General features: G+C 39.2%; 1 protein-coding gene across 2 annotated transcripts in view; it reads right to left on the bottom strand.

Annotated features, from left to right (window-relative positions):
- Window positions 1-26,307, bottom strand: part of NOX4 (NADPH oxidase 4) — a 110,751-nt gene that overhangs the window by 73,046 nt on the left and 11,398 nt on the right. Inside the window, exons 3-8 of one of the 2 annotated variants that reach the window (XM_072402502.1) lie at window positions 20,607-20,717; window positions 16,250-16,334; window positions 9,695-9,792; window positions 6,818-6,845; window positions 1,651-1,723; window positions 489-569 (exon numbers count right to left, since the gene is read on the bottom strand). In XM_072402502.1, the coding sequence (XP_072258603.1) occupies window positions 489-569; window positions 1,651-1,723; window positions 6,818-6,845; window positions 9,695-9,792; window positions 16,250-16,334; window positions 20,607-20,717 (476 nt within the window). The remainder of the gene's footprint in view (window positions 1-488; window positions 570-1,650; window positions 1,724-6,817; window positions 6,846-9,694; window positions 9,793-16,249; window positions 16,335-20,606; window positions 20,718-26,307) is intronic. The other variant, XM_072402511.1, reaches the window with a different exon arrangement.

A 26,307-nucleotide genomic window follows, 5' to 3' on the forward strand; every position in this document is an offset into this window, starting at 1 on the left:
TAATTGCATTCAGAAAATATACAGGACAGTATAAATGAAACATTCCTTAGCCACCACTGATCCTTTAGATCAGTGGTCCCCAACCTTTTTGGACCCACAGACCACTAAATTTACCAACTCCAGACCACGCATAGTGATGTCATTATGCCAGAACCACACAACTCGCCCACTTCCCTGAGCTTGCGAACTGTATGGGGACATGGTCCGCTGGCTGGTACGCCCTCCCAGTGGGCTCCTTTTCCTGACCCTGCTCGGGGGCGCACCACTGATGGTCTGCAGACCACTGGTTGGCGACCGCTGTTCTAGATCCATGTGTTAAGAATAGCAGTAACTGATTCCCACCAGGGAATGTTTGGAGAAATATCCAATTCCCCATTTTATAAATAGAGCCTACAATGTTTTGGGGTTTTTTTTTTTACCCTAGGCAGTTACAGAATAGTTGAACCGCCAGCCAGCTACCCACAGAAGCAAACACTATAAACACTTACCCCAGGGCATGGACCAGCAACAGCAGATAGAATATGAAGAAGAGGTTGTGCGTGCCCAAAAAGATATCAAAGTTTGAGGATCTAAAAAAAAAAAAAATGGAAAAACTTTATAATCTCCTCAAAAAGCAAAATTTATTGTGTAGTGTTAATCATTTTTAAGCCCAACAATAGACAACATTTTATTCTGTTGTAAATATAATGGAAATAGGTTAAAGCCTTTTTCAAATTTTTATTGACTGCCTCCCTTATTAAAGGGGATTTCCCCTCCACTTCCTGTCCTCACAGTGCTGACTGGCCCAGCACTGTCACATGCTGCTCCATACATGGAAGTAAAAGATATTTCATTATACTCTTACTGCTAAATTGAATTGAGAGTTAAAAGAGAGGCAGAGCTCCTGGAAGTGAGAGGGAGAATTCAATTTCGAAAAGCACAGACTTTTTTTATCTCTTTTTATTACCGTCCCATTAATCCATACTATTTTTTATGATAAAAATTGATATGGATAATATTGCTCCTGCCACCTTCCGCTACCCCCGCCCTGACAACCCCTGACCCTGGCACAACAATCACACCAAACAGCTACAAAAGCCAAACTTCAAAGCTTTAATACAGAGCTCACTGTCACCAAGCAAAATTTCATTTCTCCACATATTTCCTCTCAAGCATCCAACCCATACCTCTTCTCTACAATTGACTCCCTCCTAAACCCCACACCTGCTCCCCCCACAACATCCTTCTCTGCCGCTGCGTATTATATGTTGGCGCTATATAAATCCTGTTTATTAAAAATAATAATAATAATATGAATTCCAACAAGATTTGATTGATAGTTAGTGCTAATGACATGACTTGTGTATGTTTGATCTGTATTCACCAGCATGTCCTATCTATTCAGATCTGATTGGAACCTCAAAAAATGGTGGCTTACAATCTGCCTCTCTAAAAATCCAATTAATTTTCTGAACAGAAATCACACTGGGAGTTAAAATCAGTCCCTGTGAACAATTACTAACAACCATATAGTGCAACATTATATTGGTAAACCTGTAAACTCCCTGTAAGCTTCTGTCAGCAAAAAAAAAAATCCCTATGTGTGTATTCCAACTTTTCATATAAATATTTCTTCTAGGACCTTGGATGCACTGCACCCACTAAAGTTACCTTATGGACCTTGTGGAAGCAGTGGACATCAGGAATAAAATCAGAACCATTAAGACTCCAGTCACTCCAGGAACTAGAAAGAAAAAAAAACAGAAAATGTATTATAATATGTAATAAAATAAAATTTTTGCATATTGTTGTTACATATGTTACGATAAATTTGCAGATCTAAATGACAAAAATAATTCTACAATACTAGTGATGAGCCAGCAACTTTTTGACTGTTACACCTTACAACTGGTATATAGAATTACAAAATTTCTTAAACTATTTTTATTTGTTAAGCTTATGCAATGTCACAAGATTGCACCCCAGATCACAACACTGCCCTCATAGGCACCCCAGATCACAACACTGCGATCACAACACTGCTCTCATAGGCACCCCAGATCACAACACTGCCCTCATAGGCACCCCAGATCACAACACTGCCCTCATAGGCACCCCAGATCACAACACTGCTCTCATAGGCACCCCAGATCACAACACTGCTCTCATAGGCACCCCAGATCATAACACTGCCCCCAAAGGAACCCCAGATCATACCCCTGCCCCCCTAGGGACCCCAGATTACAACACTGCCCTCATAGGAACCCCAGATCATAACACTGCCCCACAGGAACCCCAGATCATACCACTGCCCCCACAGGGACCCCAGATTACAACACTGCCCTCATAGGCACCCCAGATCATAACACTGCCCCCGCAGGAACCCCACATCATAACACTGCTCCTACAGGAACCACAGATCATAACACTGCACCCACAGGCACCCCAGAATATAACATTGTCCTCAGAGGCACCCCAGTTTGTAACACTGCCCTCACAGCCACCCCAGATCACATCACTGCCTTTATAGGCACCCCAGAATAAACCATTGCTCCCACAGACTCCCCCAGATCATAACACTGCCCTCACAGACAGCCCTGATTACATGACGGCTCTCATAGGCACCCCAGAATATAACACTGCCACCCAGAGCTTGTGCACTTTTTTTTAGCCAGGCAGTTTATACCAAGCCAGGGGCTAAGTAAGCTCTCCAGGGTACAGTATACCTGTAACATCTATTTTAGGTAAACTATCAGATGATTAATTGTTCATTAAATTTGTCCTTCCTTCACATTTCAGGTATTTCAGGAATCAACGTATCCTTATTTGCCTTATGAAAGTCAAGGGATGAAATAGCAGACACGCTACGTAAAAGCCAAGTTAATTCTAATGGTAAAAACAGCAGACATTTTTATTATGATAATTCCCCCAAATCCGTGGTGCAGCACCTCCGTTCAGGTGCGTTATCAACCTGTCCAGATCTGTTTATTTTCTCTGCGTCTTTCTTAAATCTTAGAAAGCAGGTCACCTGGCTGTGTGCAATTACCCTACAGACCCAGATTTTCCTTGTCATCTTGAGGAGAGAGATTATTCTTCAGCCACGTACAGCTAGAAAGCTGACCTTGATATAAAGTCAGTTCTTTACATCTGCAGAATTTAAATCACATCTGGAGCAAAGCTACCCGCTGTTGCTAGGATATACGTGCCATGGTGACTCGTCTGAGTTTGCTGGATGCGTGCTTCATGGCAGTTTTATTAGTAGACATCTGGTATTAGTATTCCAAGTAGGTACAGAGAGATACTGCAAGGTAAGAATAAAATGATATCTCTCTTATTAAACCGAGGATCAGGGCCAGTAGTTTCCTAGGATGCTTGTCATGTAGGAGTGTTGTGAATAATCATGTTAGGGCATAAGGACAAGAATCCCCACCATCCAACCAGCGTTCCCCACTTCACTTTTTAAATAAATCTAGCAAGTATATATTCAATAAAATGTCTTGCATCTTAAAACTGGAATGTAGGTCGATAAGGTGAGGAGGATCTTGCCATGTGTGAATGTGCATATTATGGAACACCAACCTACTAGGTGTGCTGAAGCTGCTCCTTAGACCACCGCTGCCATTTTATTCCATGCTTTTTTGTGGTCCCACACCACTCACCCTAACCCACTACGCAACAAACAGCAATGAAACTCCCATGCATGAGCATTAGAAAAAACATCATCCCTAGAACCTGCTTCCAGTTTCAGCTTCTGTAAGATACTAAGAATGAACCCAGAATGTACTCAGAACTAAATGCTTTGGCTTAAGCCATTTGAATATTAGTTTTGGATAGAGTGGGGATGGGTTAGAGCAGGGGGGTCAAACCCTGGCCCGCATGGTCCTTTTTTTGGCCCCCCCTCCAAAAATAAACTACATCTGGCCCGCCCGCCCACATTACCACCTCATATCATTTTCAATACATGCAATACATAGACATTATTCCTGTACGCCCATCATGTGACACAAAGCCTAGGCAATGATCACATGGTGCCTGAGTACCAGGGGCATTGTGTTTGTTTCAATCCATTAGAGACTGCATAGTGTATTATTTAGTGTCAGACAAACTTGTGATGTGAACAACACACAGGCTGCATACATAGATAGAAAATAGGCTTTTCAACCCTAAAGTGTGTGTAGAGGGGTTTGTTTTTGTTAGTTATGGATGAAGTAGTAAACTTCCTCAATTTTTTCAATAAATTTCAAGTTTGGCCCCAGTCTTGGTCTAAGTTTTTAATTTAGGGCCTTTGTGTATTTGAGTTTGACACCCCTGGGTTTGAGGCTTGGGTAACTTTTGTACTGCTGTCATTGCATACATATGAAGTATCTTTACACTGTCTATCCCATAACACTATGCCTACCAGGGCTGAGACCCAGAAAGGAGGATTTGTCAGCCTCTATTAAATTGTACTGTACTGTTATACTAAGAGGAGGGGAATGCACAAGGATGACATCAGAGAACTGCTGGTTCTTTATTGTCCAATCAGAGGAATAGAAAAAAATAGGTATCCACTGCTTTAACAGAAAGGCTGGACATATATGTAGAACATAAACCTTAGGCCAGGGGTGTCAAACTCAAATACACTGTGGGCCAAAATTAAAAACTTAGACAAAGTCGCAGGCCAAACTTGAAACTGAAAGAGCACCACTACTACAATTCCCTGCATCATAAAAACAGTCCAATGCCCCCGGGGCTTAATGTTATGAGTGGCTGGAACTCTCTCTTCACTGAAATATCACCGCTACTACAATTCCCTGCGTCTATAAACCAGTCCAAAGCGGGGCGATGCATAGGCAGAGAGGCCGCCGGTCTATAGACGCCAGTGATGCCGCGAAGTGTAATAGCTCGGTTATTTTAATGCAGAGGCAATCTAGCTGCAATTCATATTTAGGATTCCTGGGGGTCCAAAAAAAAGGACGTTACAGGCCAGACTTTGACACCCTTGCATTAGGGTAAGTTCAGACCTACTTTGGGATTGATCCCGTGCGTCTTCCTGCAGCTGGCACATTGCTACCCACTCACTCACACCACAGTACTGGTTTCTAAAAAAACAGAGTTTGACACCTGAACATAGTGAGAAGCACTTGAACTGCTCATTGCCGCCCCTATTTATTAACGATTGAGCTGCTGCAGGGAGATGTTGCCTTGTAGATTCTCCTGAGAGGCAATAGTAAATGCACCACAACCTCATCGCCAGTGTGAACATAGCATTAGTGCATGGCCTATTAGGTGTTTCTTTTTCTAACTTTTCGTTCTTGCCATCTCTTTAGGGTAACATTGGTGGTATAGCAAACATTTCTCCAGGAAATCAGTATTTTTAGGAGGATATTGCCATCAGTTCATCTTGTCCAATGCAACAGTCTATATTTTTCACCTTTATTTATTATTGCTTTTTTAGTGTATACATGCCATTACCCCCATTTCCCACTATTATTAAATGTATCCTAAAATAGGAAAAGGGCAGCTGACATTGGATTGGTGGCTTTGATTATCTCATACAGTTTTCCAGTTTTCATATTTCAGCTCCAGTTTCTTCCTTGGTGTCAGCAGATGGCTGCTTTGTAATGTTCCCGCTGTGTAAGAACAGAATCCAGCGGACATGCGAAAGTGTGTCAGAAACTCAGCAACAGTATTCGCCAGTGCCTGCTTCCCTCCATGTATTCTGCAGCATAAAGACTCCCCTGACTTGTGCAGCTGCTGGAGAAAAGGAATTAAAATAAGATTGCATTCTACTGCCAGGAGGCGGGTGATAGAACTTAATTATAGCAATGAAAAAAATTTGAGCTCAGAGAAGTCTATAAATGTTATAGATCTGGAGCGTCTATTTCACAAGAAACTTCAACCCATGGATGACTCTAGATGTCCCCATGTGCTCCAAGTCCATTCTTCAGGTAGCTTTTTTGGTGACTGTCCCACTCTTCCATTAATGTAACCTCCTATTCTTGCAGCAAATATCATCAAATTCAGGAAGTGAAGACAGGTGATGTGCTTCTACAAGAAACATTCCATTGTGCTTATGAAATAGTGTGTAACTTTGTAGGACCTGGTTAACAGTGAGAGACCTTTAATGTCATGTCCGTAGCCTAATACATAATGAGCCTAATTTATTAAAGCTCTCCAAGACTGGAGAAGATAGACTATCATGGGTGAACCTGGGTAATCCAGTATACTTGAAATTGATTTCTTAACATGATTTATTATGTCCTGTGGCAATCTGACCAGGAACAAGCTAAAATATTACTCAATCCCTCTGCAGACATGTATAGGGCTTCACTCTTGGGTCTCAAATCTCCACCCAGTACAGGTTGACAATAGAAAATCCGGCCATCGATAATCCAGTTCTTTCAGTTTTCCGGCATGAATTTTGCATTATCAATACAGGGACTGTAGTACACTGTTTGGCCACCAATGTTTTGATGGCGCTGTTCTGCAGAAACAGCTGTTAGGTCTTGCTTGCTAAACTAAATACATGTTGAGACGTCCCTGCTGCCTGCTCCCTGAAACTGTGCCAGATGTCCACGGGTGCTGCAAGAGGAAGGCTGCCCTGTGTGTGGAGGTAAGTTTAAAAAAAATCTGGAATTTTCGAAAAAAATAGGTTGCCGGATTTTTGATTGTCAGCATGTAGTCCTCACTTTTTACCTCCAAGACTTCTAGCATCTCTCTTTATTTTTCTCAGGGCCTTTGGGAGACATTTTGTGTATATATACATATATATATATATATATATATATATATATAGTACATAAAGTGAGGTTTCATTATTTAAAAAAAACAAGTAATTTCTGTGCATGCCACTTACCCGTAGTGAAGATAATTTTCCTGGGATCCTAAAAGAACAAAAAAAAAACACAAAAGTATAATCAAAGCACATGCTTGAAATTTCTTTGTGTCAGAAATCCAATCAGAGACTCCTTAAGCCGCCTAAATTTAATTATTAAGACACAGAAACACTGACAAGGCAAATAGTGACAAATGACATATTATTCTGCATGAATCTTCATTTATTCAGCACCCCGGCCCTCGATCTCCTGTCATATCCAGGATAAAAAATGTGACAAATATTGTTCAGTCATTTCTCTTGATAAATGTGCACTGTGAAATGAATGTCCTCTTGTTTTCCTTGCATTGAACTCTAATCTTTACATAAAAGTCATTTTTCACCCAAGGGGGGCCAGGCTTGGTGCCATTAATGCTTATAGGGGATTTCTGGGCTCAAACCAAAGGGCATTTGTAGGATGTATTTTTTTTCTTTTGTCCCAGAAAGCGATAACCACAGTGTATCTATTTGATACAGCACTGCAAAATCTTAAAGTGATACTAAAGTCCAAAAAAAAAAAAAGTAGAACCAAGTAGAGTTGAATAGCAGTAAAGATTCTATGAGGTCTATGTATGAATGTTTCCTCCAACATATGCCCAACTTTACCTAAAATTCACACATATTCACAATTCAAACATTTTCTAATTAAATCCAAAGTAAAAAATTTCTGTAAAGTTTAAGTGAATCTTGGGTAAAAACATTTATTAAAAAAACTCTCTGTCTTTTCCACCATAAACATAATTTTGTGCCTTGGTGGGAATAAGTAGCTGCCATGTGCATGCACAGATGGTGCGTCATTGGTGGTCTCCAATCACTGAAAACATATATATATTTATTTATTATAAAGCAGAGGTAAGCAAAATCCAGCCTTTAAGCCAGATACGGCCTAGCCGGTAGTTTGTTCTGGCCTAATGCCAGCTGGCCGATCCGGCCTAATCTCGGACGGCAACCTGCGGCAGAGCCAGAACAAACTACCGGAGCCAGAGCCGCATGCGGCTCATGAGCCTCCCTGTTGTGGCTCCCTTCCCTATTTACCGTGGCCGGCAATAACACTTCCGCTGCTGGGGTAAATAGGGAACATTCCCTCTCCTTTTTATCCATTGCGGAGAAGAGGGATTTCCTTTCAGGGGACGTTCCTGGTGGGGGGCGCAGCCTTTAATGCGGGACTCAAGAGAGAGTCTGACCTAGTGTGCTCATGCCTACCCCTGAAATGGTCTAGTGGCCAAAAAAGTTTGCTGAAAAATTATAAAACAGCAGTTTCAAAATATATGAGCTTAAAAGAAAATAGGATTTTACCCTCTACAATTACACTTTACCAATTTTTTAATGGATGGATGGGGGGAGGTGCTAAACAATAAATTCACATTTTATGGGTTAGCTAAAGAGATATTGTTATTTTGCCCATTTTGGGTAAGGTGTCCTTGTACCACCTCCCGCTTTTGGACAAAATATTAAAATTTAGAACATTTATTGAGTTATTTCGGCTATCCAGGGCTCCATTAGAGATATCCACCCTTACGTTATGCTCTGGGCACATGCTTTACCAATCAAATAGTGAAGGAAAGTCCCCAAAGGGAAAATCACCACCACAAGAATTTGATGTAAGTTCTAGATTTTCACGCATGAAGTCTGTTTATAAAGCAGCAAAAATGGAAAATCAGCAAATAGTCTCTGGTGGAGAATCTTCCATCTCCATGTGCTTTGTATGGTTTAGAGTCCTTGCCAGAGAAAGTTTGGGAATGTCAAATGTTTTGCTTTACACATAAACACAGATAGTGTGGGAGAGAGAGGAGGGAGAGAGTGTGAGAACGGAGACAGAAAATAGGAGAGAAGAAAGGGTCAGATGAGAGATAGGGAGGGAAAAGGGAGAGAGATAAAGGAGGAAGGGAGAGAGAGAGATAATGAGAGGGGAGAAAATGAGAAAGAGAGGGGGGATAAGAGAGGGAATAAAGGAAGGAAAGTGAGAGGGAGAGAGAGAGAGAGAGAGAGATAGGGAGAGTGGAGCGAAGGCGAGACAGGAAAAAGGATATGGGGTGAAAAGCAAAGAGACAGAAATGAAATAAACAGAGGTAGAAGTAAGGTATAATTAGTGGAGAGAGAGATTGGGAGCAAGAGAGAGACATGGGGCCTGATTTATTAAAGCTCTCCAAAGCTGGAGAGAAGAAACTTTCATGAGTGAAGCTGGGTGATCCAGCAAACCTGGTATGGATCAGGTCAGTGATTGAGAATATTTGCTAACAAATAGCAAGTGACTTTTAAGAAATCCATTCCAAGTTTGCTGGATGACCCAGCTTCACTGATGAAAGTTTATTCTTTCCAGCCTTAGAGAGCTTTACTAAATCAGGCCCAGAGAGAGAGAAAGGTAGAGGGGAGAGACAGGTGGTAGAGAGAGAGAATCAAAAAAGAACCAAAAGAATAGCCTTCAATACAACCAAGAGAAAAGCCTTCAATATTGAATACCTTCAATACAAAGGTGGCTCTGCACAGTCACTTTTACCTTTTTCTTCCGGTTACTGCAAAGCTGGTCAACCAGCAACAGCAGGATTCAGTTCTACATAGAGATTTTGTAGAGGCCCCCCCTAGATGGACTTTTCAGAAATTCAGCCATTTATAGACAACTTAGACAACCCAATGGGACAACCATTTTACCAGACAGCAAGTGAAGGAACCTTTCCATTTGAGTATCTGAAAGCAATAAACGTGTCAAGAGTTCTAGTCCTTCCTAACTCTTTCCAAACCTAAAACAAAAAGTGTTGGATATAGATAAACTTTAATTATCAGCCATCTCCTGGAAGTGGCTCAGGTTGTCCAATTTACAAAATAAGTTTCTTCAAATTATGAACAGATTTGAACACTAACCTCATTTTTGTAGCGTGCCACATTAAGTGCAGTGTATTCACTGTTATAGTTTGTAGAAAAGTTGACGGCATTAATAATATGAGCTCCAACATGGATGGCTGTAGGGAAACAAAGAGGTTATATTAGTACAATTCTTGAAAGAAACTTAAAGGGCAGTTTGGGAAAGATTCAAAGAAAAAAAGGTTGGAGATACAATGTGGAGAAACAGAACTCTTATTCTCACAAATATAAAGATTCATTCCACCTTCAACCAATACAACAGTAATAGATGGACAAGAACAAGTTCTGAATTGTCTACAGCATGCTCTACCCACCTAAAACCACCACAAGAGGGTCATCCTTCTCTCTGTGTTTATTTTCTGTTTTAATATACATCAGCAAAAGATAGACCAGGACCAAGATTCATAGGGGTTTCATTATAAAGCAGTGAAATTAGCATATACCAAAAAGTTTGTAGTGGAGAATTATTTGCTGCCATTGGAAACACATGGACCTTGAAGAATCTCCAACAGAAAATGGTTAATGATGGTAGATTTGCTGCATTTATAAGAAATATTCACCCATATGTACCCTTTGCTGATGTTTAACCAATATCTCAAACTTGAAATCCAATATTTCCAATATTTAAAGCAGAACTAACCCATTGGCTGCAGTACACATCTTGAATTAGCTGCAGTCCTTTACCATTAGATCTCCCATCTTTAACTGATGACTAGCATTATTAAACCCATTGTTTCTAAACCTTATTAGATATGGTTCCAGCCCTAGCTTGCGAGTTGACGGTAAAAGAGAAGCAGCACTGTCACCCTTTTTGCTATTAGCATGCTCCTTGTTAGCACATGCATGGACTGGCTCCTTGTACTGCTTCTTCTCTCACTCTGAGCCCTGTTGTGCAAAGACTACAAGAAGCATTATACCTTCATTCTTATAAAAAATTGACAAAGTGTCCAATTTTTAGTGACCTGTCAGTGGAATACCAGCCAGGTGGAAACCTTGTGTGGCAATCATTGACAATGGTTCTTTGATTTAATCTGATGACCCATTTGAACACAGCCAAGCCCTGTAACAAATTCAAATCTTTAAGTCCAATGATCAGTGAATACCAGTTATTCTAGACATCCAAACCTGTGCCCGGACTTCATCATTTTTTATAAACACGTCCCATTGTCTTCATTGTCTGAATCTCAGCTAAACTGAGTCACAAAGCCGTATCGCTGTCTATGAAATTAGGGATATTGTTGTAACATTTTGAACATAATTAAAACCAATGCTAAACACTCATGGCTGCTTGTCTTATGATTTTATAAAATCAGAAAGCAAGAAGCTTGATGTCCCATAAGAGGGAATTCAATGACAGTAAGTCACAGAGCTAGCAGAGCGCTCCAAGCCCATTGAGATGAAGTTAGTCTGCAGTGTGTCTTGTCACAGGCGATACGGGGAAAGAGTCACATAAAAACTCCTGTCCGCAGATAACTGACTTCAGTATCAGCAGCTAGATAATTGGCAATTGTGGTTCTCCCATCTGCTGTGGACTTATAGCCAGACAATGACATCATCTGCAATCTGCAGGAAGTTTTGACTCAGTCTAAATAAAGAGAAAAATAAAAACCAACAAAAGTAAGGCAGACAGATAAGAATGCCTTAAGGTTTGTGTATGAATTTCCTAAATAGTCACAAAAATGTTTTTGATATTGTGTGTGTAACTATGTGATGTTTAGCTTAAGCTTACCATTTGATTGTACAATCTTCTTTAGATGTACCAATAACTATGTATTATAAAGCCTTGCCCAACTGGGGACACATTAAACTGAATGAAGTAATATGCTTATATCATACAGTTGTAATAAATCTAAGGAAAATAGAAAAAATATTGTGTTTCTTTCCTTGTGTATTAATCGCATGTAGGAGTCACTAAATAAGAGGAATCTTTGAATTATCATGCAAATAGTTTGACCGGTATAGGTGCTATATATGATAGTAGACGTTGTAGGGTTTGTTTGTAAACAAACTCATGTGATCACCATGTTTGTCTATCATATTTACAATGATTGGTAACACTCTGGTTGGATTCTGGTCATTAGTGTAGACCTGTGGTTTGCAGTGACTGCCCCAAGCTTATCTCAAATGGAAAACAGCAATGGGTCACGTTTTGAATATAGTTGGTTTGCTAAATTGCCCTAAAATGGATGCAGCGGTAGAATTGGGGGAACTGAAAGCAAATGCCTTCATGTACCCAATTTTACTCCTGCAGCTTCCTACAGGTGAAAGTAAAGTGAAATATAGAATAGAAATGACCCATTGCCTAAATGTAGGGGATGGAAAACAAGATATGGGTGTAGCACTGATAAGGAAGAAGAAGTGACCTAGTGCATGAGTGCAGGGGAATGTAGAGTTGGACAAGGGTGTAAGTTTAATAGCCGAAACATACATGAATAGAAGGGAAGTTAGAGTTGGGTATGAGTGTAACATTGATGGGGAAATTAAAATAGACTAGTGCCTGAGTGAAGGAGGAAGTAGAGTGGAGTATGGGCATACCACTAAAGGTAAAAAAGAAGTCACCTAGTACCTGAATGAAGAGGGAGATAGAGTTGGGTTTGGCGGAACATCAGACAGAGATCAAGAAGTGACTTAGCGCTCGAGTGAAAGATGAAGTAGAGTGAGGTGTGAGCTTAACATTGATGGGAAAAAGGAAGTTATCCATTGTCTGAGTGGAGAGGGAGAAAGAGTGGAGTATGGGCATAACACTAATGGAGAAAAGAAGAGACCTAATGCCTGGGTTTATGAGGAGTAGAGCTGGGTATGAGCATAACATTTATAGGGATGGACAAGTGTCCTAGGTTGGAGGAAGGTACGGTGGGGTATTGGCATATCTTTGATGGGGAAAAAGAAGTAACCCAGCACCTGGTTAGAGAGGGAGGTAGACAGCAGCATGGGAATAACAATGATAGGGAGGAAAAAGTGACGTAGTGCCTGAATGAAGTGGAAGTAAAGTCGGGCATGGATGAAACAGTGATGGGGAAGGGGGAAGGGGGAATGACTTCGTGCCTTACTAGAAGGGGAAGTAGAGTAGGGTATAGGCATACCACTGATGGGGAAATAGACTAGACCCAGTGCCTGCATAAAGGGGGCAGTAGCATGAGGTATGGGGTTTACATTTAAGGAGAAGGAAAAATGAGTTGGTACTGAAGCAAGAGAAAGTGAGAAAGTGGATGACGGGCATAATACAAATGGAAATGGTATCTTAGTTTTAGGGAAGGTAGAGTGGGGTATGGGTGTATCACAGGTAGAGAAGATGTGGGAAAGGCAGAAGAAGAGAATGATGGAATAAGTTGGTAAGTTAGCCCCAATGCATGGAGCATCTAACATAGTACTGTGTCCGATTTAGTTTGGTAAACTTTGTACACCTAGGTCTTGGCAAAGCACATCAATGGTTGCAAGTCAAAATCAGCAGTATAGTCAGCTATCCCCTGGGTCATATACACCTGGAAACCTTTTCTTTCGATAACTTTGTCACACTTCATGCATTTATTTTAGAGCTTGGAAAGAAATGCTTCCATTTACTGAATTCAGTAAAGCTTTTATTGACTACATCATGCAAACAAAATCCCATTACACAAAATATTAAATAATAGTCAATTGTTGGCTTTCTGAAGAAAAAAAATCTTGATGTGGTTGTATATCTTATTCTGACTGTTTCCATGGCAATGGTGCTTGCTATTTAGAACCCCGTAATCCCCCCCCCCCCCCTTTTCTCTCATTCTCCCTCCTCCTTCCATCTTGTTTGCTGACTAACAGACTCAGCAGTGCAATAAATATAGCAGGAATAGTGTAGGAGTTGATAAGGAAGGCTTACGTTGACCTCCACTATGTCGCAAGGCATAATTTATCTTACAACGTCCAGTAAAAGAGCAATCACTTCAATGCCAGCCATATTTGTCAAGACACAAGCAGAAACTGCTATTACCATTGCCAATGCCTAATGCAATGTGGAATTTGTACTTTAAAAGGCACCTGCACCTTTATTTTAACTTTTACCTAAATACCCCCCTCTGCCCCAATCTCTATGCCGCATCTGTAGAACTATGCCCCAAGCTCTGTAGCCACTTACTTACAATTGTTTTACAGGGATGTCAACCAGTTTATAGGGTGATAAAGTGGTATATGCTGCTGCAAAAACTGGTTGTGGCTACATTTTGTGAGGGGAGTGTTTTAAAAAGTGTTACTCTGCAATGGGCACAGATTTGGGTCACAGTAGCTCATGGCAAAGTCCATGCAGGGTATCATAAGGCTAATTATAAATTGGTCATGCGATCCTATTTGGTCCCAGCCAGACTTGCAAAATTTAACCTAAATGTGTTCAACATGTGCTTCCGACAATGCGAAGCAGTGGGGACGCTTTACCATGTGTGGTGGACTTGGCCAAGAATATCAAGTAGTATACACACTACTGGGACACTCTATGTGCAAAGACCCATATGAGGCGTTACTACTCTTGAAACCTTCTAACTGTACCAAGCACCAATTGTGAACAAAGTAAAACATAAGATTAACTGGTATTTTCTCAATGAACTATTGGCAGCCAAATTGAATGATACAGTGGGTCTTCCAGGTGGTTTGGGCCTCCTGGATAGACAATTATCTGCCTGCTGATTTTGATAAGAATTTACTCTCGCTTTGAGAGATTTTATGCTGTGTTTGCCCCTATGGATATTCAAATATGGGTCCTCTCCTTCCCAGTGTGTAACCTTTCCCGGCCCTCTTTTTCACCTCTATTCTCTCCTTCTCTATTTTCTATTCTCTTTTGTTTTTCTTCCTAGGCAGGTCCTTTCCTTTTTTATCCATAATCATTATATAAGAACGTTTGGCCTTTTAGTGTGTAACAAACCAAAATGTTTGTGTTGATGAAAAGCCCATTCACTAGGAGTGCAAAGGACTATGTTAGATTCCTTTTCTTTTTGACTTGTTTGTGTTTTTTTTTCTCTTTGAAAATTGTTAAACGTTTATTCTCAATAAAAATTATTGAAACAATAATAAATAAAAGTGTTACTCAAAAGTGTTCCAATGGACTGGAGTTACATCTTGCGAGATTTGGCCTTCTCTCCATTCCCCAAGAAACTTCCTAGAAGGGTTGTAATCTCAATCCCAAACATGTGTTTGGATCTGTTAACAATAGATATGTTTGCAGGGGCAAACAAAAGCTTGATGTGGCCTCCTGCAGCGTTTAAATTCCTTAAACAAACTTAATCAGGGCTGGCTGTTTCACTGCAAAAACCAGGACTGGGTTCACACTACAATGTGTGTGCTTTTACGCACATGGTAACATTTGTTAGGGCCATTGCAGACCTACGGCAAGCTGCAACCTTCTGATGCAGATTTAACCGTGGTCCTGTCTACCCCAAGTGAATCGGAGCGGATGGGAATCATTTTTTGCATGCCACTGCGGTTTCACTGTGACTCGGTTCTTAAAAGCAACAAGTTCCATTTGTCTACATGGTTGTTGCTTAGAGTTTACACCATATGCTTTTGGGTGCACACCAGCTGTTTTTACACTGTGGGTGTAAAAGGCCCTTAAGATGAGTTGTTTAGGCAAGAGTTCAATTTATTTTGAAGTGTTTGAAAAAGCATGTCCAGAATATAGGTAAGAAAAGATTATTATTAGAGGGTATTTTTTTCTTAGAGATTTCATTAAATATTAAAAGACTTCAGCCAAAATGCAGGTTAAGAAAATTGCAAAAATAAGGTGCCTTTTGCTGTTTTTTAAAAGTGCAGTAGGCTTTAAATCTTTAAATTACCATGATGGTTAGGGGGAGAAATGCTGCATGTGTTTTGTGGTCAGTGGGGAGAATCCAGCTCTTAGGCTGGGTACACAGGTGCAATAGTTCTCATCTGATAATCGGCTCAGGGCCAATATCAGACAATAATCTACAGTGTGTACAGTGCTCATCATCCATCATCTGAACGACCATCCTGGCGGATCCACAGACGATGGACAAGGAATGATCGTAATGGAAATCAAGGGGGGGAGAGCGAAGCGGGGTGCTGCTCTGTTGTTCTCCCCCTCTCCTCTCTATAGAGCTGAATGGTACAGCACTCGTTCATGCATAGTGCAGTCGTTAGTCGTTGGAAAGGATCATGAAAGATCCTTTCCAACGTCAATTATTGCACGTGTGTACATAGCCTTACAGATAGTTTAAAAAAGGATCATTGGTATCATTGGTTACTTAACTGAGAGTAATAAATTGCTCATTACTCAAGGAATGCCTAGCAAAATGTGAAGGACCCTAGATGACAAAGGCGGTGCCGCTTAAAATGAAGGCCTCCACAGCATGCTAATCCATATTACATTGAAGTAAAGATGCATAAACATGTGTATTGTTGTATTGCACTGCAGTTTTGTAATTCAGGATGCAATGATATCTAATAGATTTTGGTGTGTAAGGTGTATTAACTCCAGACACCCAAAGAACAATGTACACTTTAAAAACCTGAGAGTATATGTTATTGTAAACCAAATAAAATGAAAATAAGATATTAATAATAACAATGGCATTTTACCTGTGAACACACATATTGAAATGCCACAAGCAGCATGAAATGACTTGTACTTGTCCAATAATCTTCGAGCTTTCCGATTTACAACCTGTAGAAAGATAAATCTAAATTCAGATGATGGCTATAATTATGCTCCATCAGACTTTGCAACAGTGCTCAACATCTGATCAAACAAAACTTTGGAAAAACTTTGAAATAAGTAATCTGATTTATTTTCTCTCACAACAGGATAAGGTTTGACATATTTTTAGTACAATTTTCCATCAAGCTTCTTATTTTATATTGATACACCAACCTGGCATCTCCATAGACCATAATGTGATACATTTCTAGCTGGGACAGCCTGCGTCTAGAACAGCAGAAGACTCTATGACATCATTCTAAGGTCTTTGTTGGCACAATTGACCATAAATAAAATTATTTATTTTTGTACTTTTGTTAGATTCCCAACCCTCTCCTATTCCCTCAGATAGTTTGCATGCTCATATATTGTCTAGGGCGGAGTTTCTCAACCAGGGTTTTGTGGAACCCAAAGGTTCCAGAATTTGTGCCTCTCAGGTCAATTTAAGTGACACCAATGATCTTTTTGGCTTTCTGTAAGGGTGGCTTCCCAATGCCCAGCAACATAAGGGGCATTTTATCCTACTAACCTCCATGCTATTGTACTGTGAGTTGTACATATAGTATTTATAGCATGGGTTCCCCATGTTAAAAAGGTTGAGAAACACTGGTCTAGGGTGCATGAAACAAAATGACATACTTTTTGCCAATAAGTTTCCTCCCGGCTAAGTGAACAGTCCCACAAAACTGCTATTTTTCACCCATTGTGACCTTTGCCAGCATCAATGCATTTACCCTTTTCCCTTACCAACATCAATGAATACAATGCGGAACCAGCAGCCCTGTATTATGTGAATAGAATGAAGGCCTTCCCACAATTCAGGGGTGAAACAGGGGCAGAAAAGAGCACCAGGGGAGCAAACAATCAGTTACTCCTCTCCTCTGATATATTCCCTTGACTATATAAGTATTGGGATCCTAATATATTGGGAGGGGGGGGTCTATACTATGGGGGAGGGCCTACGAGTATGCTATTTTGGAGAAGCTATTAAAAGGAATTTTTATCAGCTTAATGAAATTCACCTTCATTGTGAACAATTTGCCTTTTCTCCCCTTTTGGGCCAGATTTAATAAAGCTCTCCAAGGATAGATATTATAGACTATTACGGGTAAACTTAGATGATCTAACAAACCTGGAATTAATTTATGAAACATCATTTGCAATTCATTGGCAAATCTTTTCAATGTTTGTTGGATTACCCAGGTTCTTCATTTTATAAAAAGAATTTGAATTAGGTGATGGGTAATGCAGAACTTCTGCTTTGCCATTGGCAAATCAAATTCCTATTTGCAATGTTCATGAGGTACACAAAAAGAAAGATTTGGTTTAAGTAGACTTTTTGCTGTCTATTTTTAAATTATTAGTTATGTTGTACTTTGTTTCCAACACAGATCTGCTTGAAAACCCACACTGCATCTCTTCACCTACGGACAACCTTTCCATCAAAGTAAAATAAATAATATAATATTGAATGGCATTAGTCTATCCTATGTGAAGAAGTAAGACTATCGTATTAGCCGCAGGAAACCCACAAGATGACATTTATGATGTAGGAATGGCATGTTCGAAGAGGATAAGTATATTAATGCACATTGTCATGCAAATCCTTTCTGATGTTATCTTTGTTTGCTAGATGACACAGACCTGTGACCTTCCTATTTAATGAAAAGACATGTAGAGTGCAAAGGGTCAGGCTAGAAGGAAATTAATGAGCAATACTAATGTATATTACTTGCATTTGACCACACAGCAATTTATACTTAAAGTATATCTAATATGAACATGTAAGCATAGTAGATATAGAACTATTTGGGGAAATAAACTATTGCTGGTTGATTTATATATCGCTAATATTTATATACTATTAATATTTTCCATGCCATCATGCAGATAAATACATAGATAATGCACCTTATTTAATAACGCTCCCCAAGACTGGAGGTGATAGACTATCATGGCAGAACATGGGTGATCCAAAAACCTGGAATGGATTCCTTAAAAATAAGTATTAGTGAACCAGATCTATTTCTGGATTATGCAGGTTCTCCCATGATAGTCTATCTTCTCCAGTCCAAGAGAGCTTTATTAAATAAGACTTAAAAAAGTAGAAATATGGATTAAAACCAAGATGTATAGCGATTCCTATACATACATGGTATAGTCAGCAAATGTGACAAAACCAATATAAAATAGGAAAAGAAGCCCTGCCCATTCGAGTTTATAGTTTAAAGGGATAAGGAGCAGACACAGGTAGTAATGGGACTATGCCTATTACAAAGCTCAATTAGAAACAATCAATTTATATTAAATTAAAATGGGTTAGGTTAGATTAAATACATTTTACATTTTTAAGTTACATTTCAGCATAACAAACTTTGTAAGCACCAATATTAACAATATGTGATCGAAAAAAAGCAGTTTGGAGTGCAGCATTGTAATTATATTGGATTATTCTGAGCTGGAACTGGCTTATGTCTGCACCTACGTGACAGTGAAGTGAATAAGTCTGAATCTGCATCAGAAGTCCTGTTTGATGTTTATAGCTTACTAAGTATGCCCAAAGAACCAGTCTACCCAAAATTCATATTTTAGATAAATGTGTCTGGTATGTTGAGTCAGCTCTATCAATGAGAATTCGATGAGAATTTGGTTAATGGCCAATTATACTTGACTAATTATACTTTAGGGTATATTAATTATAATTTTGGAAAAAGAAGACTGTCAACGAGTAGTTTTTTTAATCAATTCTGCTAAGCATAGGGTATGGTAAATGTTTTGATGATCAGGAGTTATTGAAACTTAAATGTCCAGATCTAAATTAGCAGTATCATCATACTGTACATTGAGGTGTCAACCCATCGAGTGTACTTTTATTTGATGTATTATGATATGGTGATATTTTAACTTGTAAATTTGTATTTGCATTATACGTTTTTCTTGGTTTGATTAATTTATAACTGAATCCAATAAAGTTTGTAATTTAATATAACCTTATTGGTCCTACACCATATCTTGCTGGGGTGACACCTAAGAAACTATTTGCATTTATTTATTGGGCAAGGAAAGGCCATGGACCAATACCTAACATACTGATATTGATGGTTGGGATAGTCTTCCCATTGAATTACCTATAGTAAATCATTGTGCATCGGGTAACCTAACAATATAGCAAATTCGCCTTACTTATTTCATTTTTAAGGACATTTTTGTTCCACACTTTGTTGCATTGAGGAAAGGTTCTCTACAAACCTCTGATATTAACCGGTTATGAATCTGATGATAAATGAATAAAAAACCTACATGTTTAGCCTTTGGGAAAAGATTGAAACATTTAGCATAAGTACACTATATGGCCATCTCAAATTGACATCCTCCTAAGTTATTGAATTCAGGTTTTAGGGCTAATTCATATTGGCAGGGGGGTTGTGGTGTGTTTATCTCCTTTTCACGCCAGGAATCACTGCCGTCTCCCTGCTGCAGCCCCATAGGGAATAACTAGGGGTGGCAGTGAGCAGTACTAATATTAGTGTTGCTCACTGCCACCAGCTGTCAAATGTGCAGTTGCTGGTTCTTTTTGCGAGTGTTCGAGCAGCTGGCAAGGTGCCAGTTGCAGGAAACGGCACAAAATCATGCGACAAAGAGGCTGATGTGAACCTGCCCTTAATTATATAGTATATCATGGCCATTTTCTTAGTTGCCTGCTCCAATCTTGTGGCATCAGTTTGGGCGTGCCCTTTTTTTGGTCCTTTTTTTATTTAACAGGGCAGTCACCTTGTGCACAAGGCCACCTCCTCCTATAAAGGCATGATGTTACAAGCGTGGTGTGATGGAAGTGACCTGTCCAGAGCTCTGATCTAAGGCCCAAAACCATCCTTTGAGATTATATAGAATGCCATTTATGAGCCAAGTCTCGTTCAAGATCACTACTCCACCATACAAAGGTTCTTTGTGGTAAATAGGCACAGACTCCCATAGTCACACTGGAAATGATAATCAATAATAATCCTTCCCATAGGTGTGAATGCTGTTGTAGCCACTAATAAGGGACCAACTCCCAAATAATGTCCATAGTTTTGGAATGGGAAGTCCAAAAGTCTTTTATGATGGCCAGGGGTCCACAAACATTGTGCCACACTTACAATGACATTGACAAACAAATTACTTGTAGCATATTGACATCATAAAACTGCTCACTATCATCAATCAAAATTTTAAGCTGAAATATAAGGATGTTCTTACCTTTGTCCTACCACGTATTGCTGCCAGCAGCGTTCGACACATGGGCAACAGGATAAAACTGCAGTTCAAGTTGAGGACAGTGGCGGAAGCCCTGCTTATACACAATCCTAACTGGACAAATAGAACATGCGTCAGAGCAGCATTCAAAACACAACAAAACACAGTCTGAGAAGAGCAAATCAATAGAAACTCAGATCTCCATATCCTGAAATAGATGTCAATTTTCTGAGAAATTGCTCATGTTCATGCCCCCTTCTTAGACAGCCGATGGATCCAGAAGTATGTAGCAACATGAGGCCTCTGCTAGCCTCTGAAATATATTCTCTCTTCCGATGTTAAAAAGGCAAAATCACAGGAGGGCAGCAGTAAATAGAAAACAAATTACTGTTTCTGCTATTCATTCCAGCTCTTGGTATTACCTAGTTTCTGACAAGTTGCACTTATTAGTTTTACACTTCTTCAGCCAAGGGGAATTCAAGAAACAATTTTTAACTTTTAGAGCATCCTAGTCTGTATTCTGCAGAGTTTAATTATGCCTGTGAATGCACGTTTATCAAACTGACGTACTGGAACAAGCCAAGTGACTGATCTACCACGGAGAATGGATAAGCTATTACTAAGCTGCTACCAGGAAATATATAGGTGGGGGGTCCTTATTTTCCAGCATATTAAAAAGAAACTCTGTTGAGTTAACATCTAAATACAACCGCAAAGTTACTTAGGAAATAAACAACTTCTTTTGCAAAAAAATAACTGCATGATTCAAGGGGTCTACATTAACTCCAACAGGCAGGAATATATAAAAAATGTTGAATAAATCCTTGGTTGGATCATGCCTCTTTTTTTTAAATCAAAAGAATATAGTATGATAATTCCAGTACTGGATTTTATTTCATGATCATATTTTCATATTGTGATATATACTTAAGTACTTTAGGGTAAGCATTTACAGTGAGTATAAGAGTCAGGATTAGAAGACATAAATCAGAGAATCATGGTAACTATGAAAGTAGCTAAACCAATCCCATCGACACTAAGGATTGAGCACCATTACTTCTTTTGACATCAATGTTTGGGCACTCTTGTTACCATTGACACCCATGATGGTGCACCATTCTTTTCAATTATAACAATAACTAAACACAATTCCTAAGTAATGGTAAACATTTTTGGCCAGTATTTCATTCATTGACGAAAAATTGGGTACTTTTCCTCCCATTGCTGCAAACAATGAAGAGGAAGAACTGATAAAACAGCTTGGAAGTCAACAAAAGTCATCAAAATTACAAGAACAAGTCCAGTTAAATGGGACTAACTAATACTAGCTATACAATATCCTGGATTAATAGCAACCTTCATAGACATTGTTACAAACAGGGCACTTCTTTATTCACTGACCACAGATGTTAGACAATACTTTACTTCTACTTAAACCAAGGATAGGTCTCCTTTCCTCCCTCTGACATGCAGGGTGGGACATTTTATCAACAATGCAAACATCTTCCCAATGAAACAATGAGGCTCCATTCCTCTTGATAATGCTTTATTTTTTTTATTCTCAATGACACCAATGTTGGGTTATTATTCTTCATCCTACTGACTATTAGGCATTTATTTCTTCTACTTACAGATTGCACTTTATATTCCAATTAGAAAATGTTTATTTCCATTGACCACTGGGCAACAGTTTGGCCCCCAAAAGTCTAAAGGATGATGGACTGTCCTTTTGTAGAAAAAGTTTTAAAATCTATTCTTAACCTTTTTACAATACAAACTAAATATTAGCCTGGAGTTGAGCTTTAAACTGTACAATAAATGTTTTAGCTGAAACCAAACTTTTGAAAGTCTGTAGATTATTTTTAAATCAGGTTATAACCATCAACAATACTTTTATTCGATTACACCGCCAGAGTGAAAGTTTCTACAAGTATCTTTAGATAGCCATTGCATTGTTTGATAAATGTTTCCTGCAGTTTGACAAACATATTAATTAATTTCCACAGGATCGCATAGGGACCTCTCTCCATCTAGGGCTGCTTGATTACTTTGAGAAAATCCATAACGTCGCTAAGCAGTTCATACAAACATTGATTTGTGGTCACATTGCTAGGATTACACATCTCTGGGGCATAGTGGAGAAATTGCTGTTCCAGAAGTTATATACAACTGTAAGTGGTCATAGTAAAATTCCATCCAGAGAATGTGATTGACTGTAAACAGAAGATGTCTCCCGAATGATAACATCTTGGGTAGACAAACTAGAATTGTTTAGATTACTTTCTATTGTCAATTAACAATACAGCAGCCTTTAAGTAGATCTAAACCTCTGTTGAGCTTCAACATGGTAATGCCATTCAAAAAGCAATCCCCAATCATAAAAATTAAGTTGCTTCTTATTACAGAATAACATAGCAAGAAGGCACCTTACAGTAACAAGATGTCAACTGTTTTTTCTACTTGTTGTTCCTTGTAACAAACACCTATGATGGACACTACAAATAGCTGTGTAAACACACTTAGGCAGGGCACTGGCTCCCATCAATGTCTCTGTCTAAAAGCAGATGCAGAACAATGATGTGGAGCTAAAGCTGGAGCAAGGGCATTTGGACAAAAAGACTGAGGACTAAAGGTGATTACAGGGTGTCATGGACCCTCATAGAGGGTATCACCAAGGTGCCCTTCACTTACATGCTAATAATGCAAAAGGAATAGCAGATGCGCATCCATAGGATTGCCCATCAGCAGGAAACGATACAAAGAAAAGAGGACCTTTTGTATCACATGACCAACCTGGAAAAATCTAGAAAAGTTGAATACTAAAAAAAAACTTTTGAATAAATCTAGGACAATTCCTCCTTTTTTACCAAAACAGCATCATATGCCACATCCCCATTTACCATGAATATGATGAATACAAATGCAACTAGATGATTTTCCTGGTGACTGTTCCTGAGGAAGCAGACTCAGGTCCCTGAAACGCGTTTAATCAACATAAACAGACCAACTTTATGAATGTAACAATTAATTTGATGGTTTTATGTTATTTTAATTCAGTATTGAATTAATGTTTAATATTTTATTTATTAATGGTGTATACTGTACTTGATTGAATGCCTTCAAAGTCCTAAAATTATCTAGTTGCATTTGTACTAAAAAAAATAACAAAATCGTCTGGGGGCATCTAAGTGATGCATCGCGATATGAAAGTCATAGATTGAATAGGTAGTTGATTCTGAATGGTGCATATTTTAGAAAATGTGATGATCAATAGGAATATCGACCATTATCTCCTTATATAACCTAATATGTAAAAGACTGATAAATGCCAGGCTTGTGTACATGGGCATTGGTTACCTTCATTTGATGCGTATCTGAAATATGGGTCATCAGCTTCTCAATTACAATGTTGGTAACTGTTCTGAGGCTGTGAGTGATAGGATTTGTGTTGTTTCTCTGATGTAACATTTCCTACTGAAGATAAGTTTGCACTTCAGGCACTTCCAGACAAATGCAGACTTCATAATTCACACGCAAGCATTTGAGCTTTGTTGCGCCCAAATGTAAAACTCTGTATACCGAAAACACATGTGTATACAAGCCCTTAAAGTATTGATGACAGAATTGTATTTGTGTTCATTTTATTTCTGCTGGAGCAGTGCCCAGCCAGCCACTGCAAACTCCAACACGGAGCCAGCAGTATGTCATGGATTCATTTTATTCCATATCAGGAAGATGACAAAAAATTAAACTAGATCCATGAAAACTGTTACTGGCCTCTGTGTTGGAAATGGTGGAAGTTTATATTCATTATCACCGTGCAAGAAGGTCTATAAAATAAAAAAAAGCACTAAGCTGTAAAAAATGGTATTTAATATATCTATCCATCAGCCCAGAGCAGAGCAGATCTTCAAACATAGATCCAATTCAATGCTCGGACTGCCCACAGAATTCCGGTTGGTGACTCCTAGTCATTGTAGGTCACAGACTAGAAACCGTATGTCCTGACTTTTGAATATAGGGTAGGGGAACACATTTTAACTCAATGACACATCCCTGCCAGGCTATTGTGGGCAATAAAAAATAAACGTCAAAATGAAAAGCTAAACCAATAAGTGCTTTTTCCACAACTACAATTCATCTATATTAGCATCTTAAAAATACCAATGGAATTGTTAAGAGGCTGGCTGAAGGTTTGTAGTGGGTAATACATTTTTAGAAAAATTGTATATACACCCAAAAGTTGCATTTCAGATCAAATATTTGCATTGGTGAATAAACATAGTTTACATTATTTTCTGATTTTGATCTTTTTTTCGTGGCTGTCATGTCCTAAATTTTGTTAACCCACAAACCTGACCCACTTAACCTTACTTTGGCTTATGTTTTCCAGCTTAAACCAATTGTTTCTATAAACTTAACCTTCAGCTTTTCATGTGAATCACGTGTTTTGTTTTCACCAGTTTTGACTGATAAATAAAACACATCCGTCTGCCCCGACCTTGACCTTCACCTTCAAACACCAATATCATCCTACAGCTCTGACCAAACCTTCTATCTCTAGCTAGAAACCAGACATTTCTGCTTTGATCTTGGATTTTCTTCTTATTATTTTACAGTATTTATATAGTGCCATCATATTACGCAGCACTGTATAAAATCCATAGTCATCTTCTGTTTCATGCTGAGTCTGTATTCTGTATTTTGTTTGATTAAAAATTTTAAATAAAGAATGTTTTAAAAAAAAAATCCATAGTCATGTCACTAACTGTCCCTCAAAGGGGCTCACAATCTAATGTCCCCACCATAGTCATATGTCTTTAATACAGGCTAAGGGCAATTTGGGGGAAGCCAATTAACCTAACTGCATCTTTTTGGAATGTGGAAAGGAAACCCACGCACACACTCACGGAGAACCTGCAAACTCCATGCAGATAGTGCCCTGGCCAGGATTCCAACCAGGGACCTATATTGACCAATTTGATAAGTCTTGGTAATGACACATGAGAAGACTCTATTGGAAAACATAGAAAATTAAGTAACCAAGGACTTTACATTCTTTTCTGGTTATGCTGTCATGTCATAAATTTTACCTGGCCGTAAACCTGATCTACCTGACTGTACCTTGGCATCCCCTTTCAAGCTGAAATCAAATTTGCCTTCAAAATCTTAACCTTCAATGTTCATTGTGAATCACATATGTTTTCACTTTTCCAGCCCATAAGTTTGACTGCTATATAAACCAGATCTGCCTGCCCTGACCTTGACCTCTACCTTCAAATACAAATCTTATCCTTCTGTTTAGGACAAGCCTTGTACCTCTAGCTAAAAACCAGACCTTTATGGTTTGACATTGGCCTCTGACCACCTTGTCAGCCTTTGGTAATGATACCTGGGAAGGCTCAATTGGCTGATGGAAACCATAGAAAGGAACCACTGGAAACTGAAGGAAGCGTTCAAGGCGCATTTCAGATAACATTTCTGCATTAGTGCGATTACATTCTGTTACAAGTTGCCTCCCCCTGGCAGGTCACATGGGATTACCTGAGGCGCACAATCTAAGTGGCCCCCGGTCTTCACCAGCGCACCACACATGGAGTGATGAGCCAGCTACCCTAGTGACCACTGGATCAGTTTGCTACAAGGGGAACACCAAGTCGCGGGCCCCAGTCTCTCCCCACCAGCGGGCGACACAGATCAGAAG

This window comes from Pyxicephalus adspersus, chromosome 1, assembly GCF_032062135.1.
Source record: "Pyxicephalus adspersus chromosome 1, UCB_Pads_2.0, whole genome shotgun sequence".
In the NCBI taxonomy this organism is placed as follows: domain Eukaryota; kingdom Metazoa; phylum Chordata; class Amphibia; order Anura; family Pyxicephalidae; genus Pyxicephalus; species Pyxicephalus adspersus.